The sequence below is a fragment of the Mobula hypostoma genome, chromosome 29 (genome assembly GCF_963921235.1).
Source record: "Mobula hypostoma chromosome 29, sMobHyp1.1, whole genome shotgun sequence".
Taxonomy (NCBI): domain Eukaryota; kingdom Metazoa; phylum Chordata; class Chondrichthyes; order Myliobatiformes; family Myliobatidae; genus Mobula; species Mobula hypostoma.
The window spans coordinates 16,691,063-16,704,233 of record NC_086125.1 but is presented as its reverse complement, the minus strand read 5'-3'; the positions used below and the strand labels follow the sequence as shown (position 1 = coordinate 16,704,233).

The 13,171-nt window shown below is 40.6% G+C and overlaps 1 protein-coding gene across 5 annotated transcripts in view; it reads left to right on the top strand.

Annotated features, from left to right (window-relative positions):
• Nucleotides 1-13,171, top strand: part of pbx4 (pre-B-cell leukemia transcription factor 4) — a 430,967-nt gene that overhangs the window by 313,492 nt on the left and 104,304 nt on the right. The window contains exon 1 of one of the 5 annotated variants that reach the window (XM_063035752.1): nt 2,355-2,484. The exons of the other annotated variants lie outside the window; for them this stretch is intronic. Within the exon in view, the coding sequence (XP_062891822.1) occupies nt 2,475-2,484 (10 nt within the window). The 5' untranslated portion in view covers nt 2,355-2,474. Of the gene's footprint in view, nt 1-2,354; nt 2,485-13,171 lie in introns of those variants that run through there. 5 annotated transcript variants of the gene reach the window in all.

Below are 13,171 nucleotides of genomic sequence, written 5' to 3'. Positions count from 1 at the left end.
GTTCCACTTGCCCATATGGAACTCCCAACTCTGGTACCCAGCAACAACTCACTGTGTGGGAGTGGCATCAGCTCTTGTCCATGATGGCCCACCAGCCTGATATCCAACTGGACATCCAGGCCCGGTTTGTGGTAGTCTCATGTCCACATTGATGGCCTTCAAATGCGGAGTGGCAATTTAGTCTCCAGTCTGACCTTCAGTTCCTCCATATTCCTGTCCCTAAACCAATACCTGACACCTAACTCCTCTTTCCCCAAAATTATCTCTAAAAATCTAAAAACATTGAACTAAATCTGAGCTGTGAAATGGAGGTTGCAGCTCGGCACCATAGTGGATATGTTAATCATAATTTTCCTAAAATCTTGAGAATCTGGCATATTACCAGATTGGAGAACTACCAAATAGGGGATAGAAAAAGACAAGTAATTGGCCTAACTTGGGAACATGTTAGGATCAATTATTAATTAATAGCCACATATTTGGAATGTTATAGTTTAATCAAATAGAGTCAGCATGATTCATGAAGGGAAAATCATACCTGACAAAATCATTAATTTTTTTGAGGACGTCACAGCTAGATATGTTTAGATTTACAGAGAGCTGCCTCACAGAAGTTTAGTCACAAAGTAACAAGCTATGGGAGGTAATATACTGGCTGTATCCACCACTTTTTCAGGCTTTTCCATTTTTGGGCACTGGTGTTACCAAACCTGACCATAATGCAACCAGTCAGGATACTCTCCACTGTGCATCTATAGAAGTTTGTCAAAGCTTAAGATGGCATGCCAAATCTGCACGAACTTTTAAGAATGTAGAGGTGCAGCTGCAATTTCTTTGAAATGTTTTTTATGTGCTGGTCGCAGGACAAAAGGACACGAAGTAGAATCTTATGAAATGATTCACAAGACAAACTCAGTGAGGATTGTGGCTTCAATGCATCAGCACAGAGAAAAGTACATTCTCATAAAAGTTATAACTAATCTGACCAAAATTATAATTACTGCAAATGTGTACATTAGAACCTACTTAGAAAATGAGACATAGTGACAGTATTAGGCTATTTAGGCCATCTTGTCTGCTCCACCATTTGATCATGGCTGTTTTATTTTTTCTCTCTCAATCCCATTCTCCTGACTTCTCCCTGTACTTCTGATGTTCTTACAAAGCAAGAACCTATCAATCTCTGCTTTAAATGTACCCAATGACCTAGTCTCCACAGCCATCTGTGGCAATGAATTCCACAGATTCACCATCTTCTGGCTAAAGAAAGTCCTCCTCATCTCTATTCTAAAGGGACATCCTTCTATCCCGAGGCTGTGCCCGCTGGATCTAGACTCTCCCATTATTGGAAACATCCTTTCCATGTCCACTGTATCCAGGCCTTTCAATATTCCACAGGTTTTATTGCGATCCCCCCACCCCTAAGGGAAGGACAAGCAATTTAGCTATTTACTCTTAGTCAGGAATAAAGTCAGTGTTAAGATTTATTTTGGACAGGTATGGGAAAGATGTATGTATGATTTGACAGATGGCTTTATTGTGTGACCAGGGATAAAGGCAAACTTGGAACTTGACAAGGCAGGAACATAGAAATAGAAGCAGGAATGGCTAGTCTACTTTAATACTGTTCTGCATTTCTGCCCATCTCATTTTACTGCTAATGAATATTGAATATTCCTTCTTGACTGTTTAAGATGCCTTCCATAGTGGAGAATTTCACAGATTCTTCACTCTCAGGGTGAAAAGTATTTACTACTCCAGGCTCTTTCAAGATTACTGCATTAATTGTTAGATTGGGAGGGAATGTTGGATTTTTGCGTTGCAGTGAAAAAGAATTTCAGAGTAACAGCCACAGTGTATACTCAATTGACACAGGAGTACGTAGTAGTAAAGAAAGTTTGTAAATACACTTTGAAAGAATTGGGATGCATTGGGTAAAAGTCTAAATAAAAAATTACAGTAATTATTTCAAGTTTGAACTGTTACCTAATAGTATGGTTAATATTAAGACATAGAATAATCATTCCAATTATCCTCAGGAAAAGGATTTTAGTCAGGGTGCATGTCACGCACTGTGAAATTATCAGTAAGAAGACTTCTTCCAGTAGTTTTGTATACTGACTGAACATTGGTTGTATTATGGATAGCAAGGAAGGCTATCTAAGGCCACAGCAGGATATAGATCAGGTGGAATGTTGAAGGGAATGTGTGTAGATAGAATTTAATTGAGATAAGTTGAAGGTCGATAGATTTTGGAGAGTCATATATAATAAATGATAGGCTGCTGAAGAATGTTGATAAATAGGGGTCTGAACTGTTCAAGTTCCTGATGTTACTGTGAATTGAGTCACTGGATAGACACTGGCGCTGGGTGATACAGCAGTCTTTATTCATTGTGACAACCAAGGCACTCTGTTGGAGATCCTCTCAGTAGAATATTCCTGGACTCAAAGTTATCAAGTTTTTACATTCTCATGATCAAAGGTAATGGCGGGTGATTCAATACAATTGCAATAATTACAATAACATTGTTTACTTAGATATTTTGAGTCTGACAAATGGTTTCATTGAATTACACCATATCATTGGGAGCCCAGTATAACTGATAAGACATCTCTGAATGCTCATAGATCTTTACTGGAATATAGGAATTCACACAGATGGTCTAAAAGAGAAACCCAGACACCCACAACATTGTGAGGGCTGACTCATTGGGTAGACAAATATTCCGGTGATTGATAGAACAAATATGCCAGTGACCATGTTTAACGTGCTAGGTGACAAACTAAAATGGCTGTTGTGGAGGCTTCTTTGAACTCGGTCAGAATGGTTGAAAGTGCCTGATGCATGGTTGATAATTGTAAACCAATTAACATTCCCAGTTGTCTTACTTTTGGCTGATATATACAAGATGTATCATGGTCTCTTGAGCAGCCAGCCTGCTGTGGGCCAGTATAATGTGCTCTGTGGGCAACAGTATTTAATTTCAAACTGGTTAATGCTTGCAATTGACCTTCAGTACTGAGGACTAGTACTCATTTCAATTAAGCCCAGTATGTTCACATAATTCCATAATCCTTGAATCCCTAACATTCTCCCAGATACAGGTAGATAGCCTATTAAAGATGGCATGTAGCATGCCTGCCTCATTGTTTGGGGTGTAGAATATTAAAGTTGGAATATTATATTGCAACATTACGAAACACTGGTTAGAGTACACAGAGGGGTGAGGGCAGTTCGAGTCATCATATTACAGGAAGGATGTGGTTGCATTGGATAGTGCAGAGAAGATCTACTAGGTTATTGCCTAGATTGGAGAACTTGAGTTAGGGGGAAAGCTGAGTTTGTTCTGCTTGGAGCGGAGAAGGAAGAAGCAGTGACTTGAGGTATATAAGTCCATATGACTATAAGAAACAGGAGCGGGTTTAGGCTATTCAGTCCGTCAAGAGAGCTCCATAATTCAATCATGGTTGATTTGCATTTTTCTAATATGAAATTGTAAGAGGCATAGAAAGGGTAATTAATCAGAATTTTCTTTCTCTTGGGATATCAAAAGCAAGAGTGCATGGGTTTATGGTGAGACAAGCGAATTTTAAAGGTTATATGAAGGGAAAGGTTTTCATTACAGAAAATGACAGATATCTGGAATTTGCTACCAGATGAAATGGTGGAGTCTAGATTTAAGAGACAATCACTTTAACAGGAAAGAATCCAGACCTAATGCAGGAAAATAGGATTAGGTAAATGAGGAAAGTGGTCAACATTGATGTGACAGAACGAAGGGCCAGGTTCTGTTCTGTGACTGTTGATAAGGTGCTGGAGGAATTGTGTCCAACTGTACAGTATACTCCCTTGGGCATTAGTATAAAATAGCTGAATCAAGTACCTTCATGTTTGAATACTATACAACTCCACACTCTGTTCTTCAGTGGAGCTACTACTCCAGGTGTAAGAGTTAATTGTGAAAATCTAAAAGAATAATGCTTATCACAGAACAATTAAAATTGTTTGTTTTTGAATTGTAAATAATTATGAAAGAAAAGGTTAGAAGAAATATTGGAAAAAAACATACCTAGAAAATTTAGTGCAACCTAGCACAGAGTGACTTGCTAACTGTAATTTCAGTCCATTCTGCCCATACCTCTCTTAAGTTCTGCCTTAACCAAGTTTTCTGGTTACAAGCAAAAGAAAATCTGCAGATGCTGGAAATCCAAGCAATATACACAAAATGCTGGAGGAACTCAGCAGGCCAGGCAGCAAAGAGTAAGGTTGACGTTTCAGGCTGAGACCCTTAATCAGAACTGGAGAAAACGTTGACTGTACTCTTTTTCTATAGAGGTTGCCTGGCCTGCTGAGTTCCTCCAGCATTTTTTGTGTTACCAAGTTTTCTGCTTGCTCATTTCATATACTCACCACCCTGTACATGAAAAAGTTGCCCTTCGGGTCCCTGTTTCCCCTCTCAGCTAAACCAATGCCCCCTAGTCTCAGACTACCCTACCCTGGTGAAAAGACTGGGTTGGGGAGCTGATTATTGGCCTAATCGTTAGGGCACTTTAGATGAGGTGCTTGCCGTTTTAGTTGTTGTTCTTCTTGCTTAGATACTCTTACAGGAGAGAAGGCTTTGAAGTTACTATTTGTGGGGATAAGGTGAAAGGCACTGGATGTTCATTTTGCATGGGGGTTGGGATGGAAAATGTATGTGATATTTGAATGGTCATAACAGAAAGAAAACCAGGCAGGAATTGAGGAAAAAGTCATGGGAAACATTTTTGAAGTAGGCAGGGTGGATGTGGTAGACAATCCAATATTTGGAAGAGGGTGAGATTGGAGAGGCTAGTTTGTTTTTACGGAGGCTTTGGAAGCATGAGTTGGGTAAGATATGGGGTTGAGAGGGTTGGGGAGAGAACACCAACTGTGATAGGAAGAATTGCAAGGCCAGTGTGGATGGGGCTCGGGGAATTTTCTATAGGCCACCTAATAAAAATATTGCAATGGTAGAGGCGATTAACCAAGAAATAACTGAGGATTATAAGAATGAAACGGCAGTTGTCGTGGGGGATTTTAACTTCCACATAGATTGTGTGAGTCAGGTTGGTCAAGGAAGTCTTGAGGAAGACTTCATAGAATGCATCCATGATGACTTTCTTGAACAGCATGTTAGTGAACCTACAAGGGAAAATACTATCTTAGATCTAGTCCTGTGCAATGAGACAGGTAAGATTAATGATCTTGTAGGCAGGGATCCTCTTGGAAAGAGTGATCATAGTATGATTGAATTTCACATTCAGATGGAGGATGAAATAGTTAGATCTAAAACTAGTGTATTATGCTTGAACAAGGGAGACTACAACGGGATGAGGGAGAAGTTGGCTAATGTGGATTGGGAGCACTAATGTGGATTGGGAGCACAGACTATTTGGTAGGACAGTTGAGGAACAGTGGAATACTTTCAAAGAGATTTTTCACAGTGCTCAAAAAAAGTATATTCCGGTCAAAAGCAAGGACAGTAAGTGTGGGGAGAGCTAGCCTTGGATAACTAAAGAAGTAAAAGATAGTATCAAATTAAAAGCTCGTGTACAAAGTTGCAAAGAGTAGTAGGAGGCTGGAGGGTTGGGAAAACTTCAGAAAGCAACAGAGAACAACTAAGCAAGAAATAAGGAAAGGGAAGATAGAGTATGAAAGTAAATTAGCACAAGATATAAAAACAGATAGTAAAAGTTTTTATAAATATATAAAGCTGAAGAGGGTGGCTAACGTCAATATAGGTCCCTTAGAAGACAAGAAGGGGAAATTGATATTGGGTGATAAGGAAATGGCTGAGGCATTGAATGACTATTTTGTGTCTCTCTTCATGGTGGAGGACACGTCAAATATGCCAAAGAACGATGTTATGGACAAAATGGGAGGTGAGGACCTCGATAAAATCACTGTCACTAAAGAGATAGTGATGAGCAAACTAGAGGGCCTGAAGGTAGATAAGTCCTCTGGTCCTGATGGGATGCATCCCAGGGTGCTGAGGGAATTGGCGGAGGTTATAGTAGATGCGATCGTAATCACTTATCAGAACTCTCTAGACTCTGGGCAGGTCCCGGTGGATTGAAAGACAGCAAATGTCATGCCACTTTTTAAAAAAGGATGTAGGCAAAAGATGGGCAACTATAGGCCAGTTAGCTTAACATCTGCAGTCAGGAAAATGCTTGAAGCTGTCATTAAGGAAGAAATAGCGAAACATTTAGGAAGGAGCAGTTCCATTAGACAGACGCTGCATGGATTTGGAAAGGGCAGGTCCTGTTTGACAAACTTACTGAGTTCTTTGAGGACGTAATGAGTGCAGTGGATAGAGGGGAACAGGTGGATGTCGTTTACTTGGATTTCCAGAAGGCATTTGATAAGGTGCTGCACAAGAGACTTATAAATGAGATACGGATGCATGGAGTTGGAGGAAGTGTATTGGCATGGATAGTGGATTGGTTAACCGATAGAAGGCAGAGAGTCGGTATAAATGGGTGTTTCTCCAGCTGGCAGTCAGTGGTGAGTGGGGTGCCGCAGGGGTCAGTGCTGGGCCTGCAGCTGTTTACCATTTACACTGATGATTTGGAAGAGGGGACTGAGTGTAGCGTAACAAAATTTGCTGATGACACTAAACTGAGTGGAAAAGCAAATTGTACAGAGGATGTGGAGAGTCTGCAGAGGGATATAGAAAGGCTAAGTGAGTGGGCCAAGGTTTGGCAGATGGAATACAACATTGGTAAATGCTAGATCGTCCATTTTGGAAGGAATAATAGAAGAGCAGATTATTATTTAAATGGTGAAAGATTGCAGCGTGCTGTTGTGCAGAGGGACTTGGGAGTGCTTGTGCATGAATCGCAAAAAGTTGGCTTGCAGGTACAACAGGTTATTAAGAAGGCAAACGGAATGTTGGCCTTCATTGCTAGAGGGATTGAATTCAAGAGCAGGGAGGTCATGCTGCAACTATACAGGGTACTGGTGAGGCCGCACCCGGAGTACTGTGTGCAGTTCTGGTCTCTATAGTTGAGGAAGGATATACTGGCTTTGGAGGCAGTGCAGAGGAGGTTCACCAGGTTGATTCCAGGGATGAAGGGGTTAACCTATGAGGAGAGATTGAGTCACCTGGGACTATACTCTGGAATTCAGAAGAATGAGAGGGGATCTTCCTGAAACATACAAAATTTTGAAAGGGATTGATAAGATAGAAGTAGGAAAGTTGTTTTCATTGGTAGGTGAGACTAGAACTAGGGGACATTGCCTCAAGATTCAGGGGAGAAGATTTAGAACGGAGATGAGGAGAAACTGTTTATCCCAGAGAGTAGTGAATCTGTGGAATTCTCTGCCCAGGGAAGCAGTTGAGGCTTCTTCACCAAATATATTTAAGATGCAGTCAGATAAGTTTTTACATAGTAAGGGAATTAAGGGTTATGGGGAAAAGACAGGTAGATGGAGCTGTGTTTATGGACAGATCAGCCATGATCTTATTGAATGGCGGGGCAGGCTTGATGGGCCGGATGGCCTACTCCTGCTCCTATTTGTTATGTTCTTATGAATTGTGAGTCTGGAATGTGTGATTTTGGAGGAGGTTAAGTGCAGAGTGTGGGCGGACTGAGAATTTTGGTAAGTATTTTATTTACCTGCTTCTCTCCTCAGACCTCATTGTATTTGTGACACTACATGTCCACCAAGTACATCAACAGGAGTTGTGTGAAGAGAATTTTAAATGAGGTAACGAACAAGATTCGCAACATGATTTAAATGATTTGACCCCGAACTGGTTGCAACACCAAAGTTCAAAGTACATTTATTATCAAGGTATATATACAGTATACAACCTTGAGATTCATCTTCTTGCAGGCAACCACAAAACAAAGAACCGCCATACAACCCATTTAAAGAAAAAATCCACGCACAAGCCTATCAAGTGTACAAAAAGTAAAAAATCACGGGAATTGAATCCAATTTAAATTTAAAATTGAAGTTAAATTTAAAATTGGTCTGGGTCTAAGCCTTGGATTCATAGTTCAGTGCGTGTTGTTCTCAGTGCAAGAGATAAAGACATTTTTTTTCTGGTTTTGATAGTTTCTTCTTTCAAAACTGGAATCTGAGTACAAACCAGATTATAATCTATCTAGCTGTTGGTTGTCCGTTGTATCCGATGATGACAGTGAAACCTGTGCAGGAGGGTTTTTAAAGTGGAAAAACCATTACACTGGGGCAGGTCCATTCTCTTGACTTTGGAAATCTGGATCCACTGCTAAGATTAGTTGTCACAACTGGGCTGTTCCTTGGATGCAGAGGATGACCATGACTTCTTCTGTGCCTTGTTAATGCCCTTCGTCCTGCACGAAGTATTTCAGGTCTCACTGCTGATCTCATAGTATGAGGCTCATCGGCTACCCGCAGCTGGTTTAGTCTACCTAGCTACTTGAATGCGACAGTGGCCACACTCCGGGGTACTGGAAACAGCTTCTTGGAGCCACAGGTGAGAGCTGAGTGTCCGGTGGGGCTTAAAGGTGAGAGAGTTCCCTCCGATGACAAGCCCCTTCACCAGAGATACTAATCCTCCCAGAACACCCCACAGACCCCATCTAGCTTCCATATAGCTAATATATACACACACACTTTAATTATGTTTCGGATATAACATCTTGTTTATAAATCATCGTATGTTAGTATTTTTAATGGAATATTTCTAGAATATTCAGGCATTATCTCTCTGCATAATTTTAGCATACCAGTAATTTTATTGGGTAAGTAGCTGTTACTATTCAGTTATCAGGAAGGCTGAACAAATGAGAGAGGTTTAATATTTCCTTATTTAATAGGTAAAAGTAAATCAACAATATGAAGAAACAAAGAAGGGTTCCAGTTATTTACCCGAGTTCATTAATACTGAAGGGACAGATGAGATTTAAGAATTTTTCCACCTTCCATTGTGGGAGATGTAAGATGCCTCTATGGACCATTCTATGATCTGAATTAATAGCTAAAGTAAAAAGTAATGAGGCTCCAAACATCAGGATAACTAATGTTTAGTTAATAGTTTATAACTATTTTGTGAATATCATCACCAGATACAGCTTCCACTATTAGCATTACTGCTATAAACATTGGCAGAAGCCTGTAGTTTATTTTTAAACAACATAATTTTGATGATTGATTTTCTGTACAGTGCCTCTTGATCTAATGATAAAAATAAACCATATAAGATCAGTTAACCGTAAAGGTGTGACTGGTTGTGAAGGACTGACTTGTTTTAGTTGGGAAACCACATGTGATGTGTAACCTGCCATCCCGGATCTTTGCCAATATTGTGACTCTGCAGCTGTGCTTTCTCTGTTCCCCTGCAGCCTGGCCCACTTTCCAAGATGACCTATGGTCAATGTCAAATGCAACTGCTTTCTTACTGTGTTCGATATTTTACCTTATTGTCATTTGAAACCTTAAATGAAGTTTAAATTACGTAACTGGAAATGTCACCGTTGGGCTCATCAAGAATACAAAGTGTTCCGGCAGATTAAGACAAAAGCTTTACAGGCATTCCCCAGGTTACGAATGAGATCCGTTCCTGTCTGTTTCTAAGTTGGATTTGTACGTGCCGGAACAGTTACATCCGGTCTTATTTAGCGTCAGTTAGTCAAATATTTGTCTTAGTACATAGTACATATTTTACCTTTCTATGCGTATAAAACACTTAAGAAACACTTCCAAATACACTAAAACATCTTAAACATAATAGTACAGTACATAATAATACAGTAATAATAAAAGTAACTACATACGATTCCATTGGTGTCTTGCATACCGGAAGGGGCATTCGTGAGGTAATGTTATGATGGACCTGGTGCTGGAGAGTCAGGGTTTGATTCTGCTGCTGGAGAGGGTGGAGTTTACTACTGGAGTCAATTTCTTGAAGTAGGCATCAAGGGGAGGTTTGTACAGGGCTTTTCTTTTTCTCATCATAAGTGGCCTTGTAGCAGCTGAGGTCCTCTGTAACTGCATGGTAAACTTTGGTGAACCTCTCTGTATTAGGATCTTGCTCCTCTAACTTTGCCATCCCTGCTTCAATGAGACAAAAGGCTTCAGCTAACTCTTTCATCACAAACTTTTTTGGTTCCAGAGTTCCTAGGTCCCAGTCTTTTTCTTCCTCAAATGCTATCATCTGCTGCTCAGTTCCATAAGGTCTTCATTGGTCATTTCTTCGGCATGGGAGTCGAGTAACTCTACATCATATTCACTGATGTCTAACTGCAGTTCATTACCAATATCAACCACACTGTGCCTGGCTTCAGTGATGTCGTCAGCTGTAAACCCCTGAAGAGCATGCGTGAATTGGGGGCACAATTTAAGCCAAATACAAAGTTCACACTCAACACAGTGTTAACGGCAACGTGGTCCAACTTAAAATGGTGGATGGCGTTCTCCTTCCTCAAGCCGACGAACTGCTGAAGCCACGCAATGTTTTCATGAGCGTCACAACGTAGTGCATGCGTTTGTTATTACGAACCATTGTATTTGACTCAAATTTTCAATATAATAGGCTTTATGGCAGTGGGTTTGTAAGTACGAGTTGTCCGTAAGTTGGATGTTCGTAACCTAGGGACTGCCTGTACTGTCTATTCTTAAGTGTTTCAGTTGTACACTGATGTACAAGAAATTAACTTATGAGGTTAATATATTACTAAAATTTGTAAAATTTTTTGTGCAAGAACTCATTTACAATATTTGGAAAGCCCTTGGAACCTCCTGTCTTTTATGCAAATTGCATTTCTATCACAGAAGCTTGTATGTTATTACAACTTCTGTGATGGAAATGCAGTTCCATTAAAAGACAGATGTAACAATCCATCTAAAATGCTGGAGGAATTCAGCAGGCCAGGCAGCATCTATGGAAAGGGATAAACAGTCGACGTTTTGGGCCGAGACCTTTCATCGGGACTGGAACAAAGAAATTAGGAGCACAAGGTTGTGGTCTACTTGGAGGACTCTGAAATATGTAGCAGCCATATTACAAATTAAGCCTAAAGTGCTGCTAGTTTGCCTACTAAATGCTGTTAGATTTCCCAGTTGGATATACCCCAGATTATTGGGAGAGGCAAGAGATGGGATTTTTGGGGCCTTGACCAATACCTTCATGTCCTCTCTAGCCACAAGTGAAGTCTGGAATGACTGGCAAATAACTGATACTGTTCCATTATTCAAGAATGTTATGTTGAAGCTGTACAAGACTTTGATGAGGCTTAATTTTGAGTATTGTTTGCAATCTGGTCAGCAACCTACAGGAAAAATATTAATAAGATTGAAAGAGTAAAAAGAAAATTTACAATGCTGTTGTCAGAATTTGAGGACCTGAGCTAGAGGGAAAGATTGAATTGGTTAGGACTTTTTTCATTGGAGCATAGGAGAATGAGGGGAGATTTGATAGAGGTGTATAAAGTTGATGAGGACTATATGGATAAGGTAACTGCAAGCAAGCTTTTACCACTGAAGTTGGTTGAGACTAGAACTAGAGGTCATAGGTTAAGGCTGAAGGGTGAAATTCTTATGGGGAACCTGAGGGGGATCTTCACTGTGGGTATGGAATGAGCTGCCAATAAAATTGGTGGACACAGGTTTGATTGCAACATTTAAGAGAGGTTTGGATAAGTACCTGGACGGGAGAGGTTTGGAGGGCTGTGGTCTAGGTGCAGGTTGATGGAACTAGGCAAAATAATGGTTTGGTGTGGGCTAGATTCACATGAATTTGCTGGAGGTTTTCTTGACATACCAAGTTTCCTCAAACTCCTAATGAAATATAGCCTTTGGCATGCTTTCTTCATAATTGCATCAATATGTTGGGAGCAGGATATATCTTCACTGATGTTGGCACATAGGGACTTGAAGCAACTCACCCTTTGTACTGTTCAACCCTCAGTAAGGTCTGTTGTATGTTCCCTCAACTTCCTCTCCCTGAAATTCACATCATTTCCTTGGTCTTATAATGTTCTATAGTTCTACTTAATATCAGAGAAATGTATACAATATACATCCCTGAAATTCTTTTCCTTTGCAGACATCCACAAGAACAGAAGATTGCAACCAAAGAATGAATTACAGTAAAAATGTTAGAAGCCCAAAGCCTCCACTCCTCTCTCTCAGGCACAAGCAGCAGGAAAGCAACAAACCCTCCCCCACTCCCACCTACTTCCGCAAAAAAGCATCAGTACCCTCCTCCCACCAAGCATGCAGTAGCAAAGCCCCCAAGAAAGACCATAATCTGAAGTACAACAAAAACTAATCATTCACCCAACAATTTGACATACCACAGGCTCTCTCTCTGTCCCTAATTAAGAGAAAAAGAGGTATCCCCTTTTCAGAACGAGAGGGGAGACAAAACAAAACAACTTGCTGATTTACAGTGTTAAAGTCTGTTGTGATGCTTTTTTCCCTCCGAATTCTGTGACTCAGAAATCGGCAACAACCTCTCCCCCACCGACGAGGTGGGGGGGGTGGAGTGGGGGAGAGGGAGACACCAAGCCTTCCAACAGCTGATCCAATGTACCATTCCCCCCACCCCCCGGTGATACTTCTAAGTTGCACTGGCTTAGCATCAGCCTGTCCCCAGGGCCACAAAACCTCAGAACCCAAAGGTGCGCTAGTCTTCTAGTCCTTGGGATATCGAAAAGCACCAATCATGAGCCCTCGAGAGTGGGCCCCACCACCGGAAAGAACCTGTAACTGTAACTCCAGGTCAGGCTCTTCACAGAACCCCATCTACCTTGAAAGGGAAAAGGAGAGACATTACAAGTAGAAATTAAGCTGTTTTCGCAAATGGACATGAAGGCATCACAATTTAATGCTATCATGACTCCACCTACGAAATGGAGTGCTAGGTTTTTGTTTTGAAATTATTCAATTAGCTGATCTATCTCACTTCTGTATGCCTCCTCATTACTAACTAAAATTCTACCAGCAATTGTTGTCATCATTAAAATTACAGATAGTAGTTAAGCTGTGCATTGCCACACAGTTGTGAGTTCAGAGAGAGTAGAGCATGGTTTAAGCACACACCCTTGAGGTGTGCCTGTGTTGATTATTAGCGAGGAAGAGATGTTATTTCCAATCTGCACTGACTATGGTCTTCCTATGAGGAAGTAAAGGATTCATTTTGCAAGGGTAC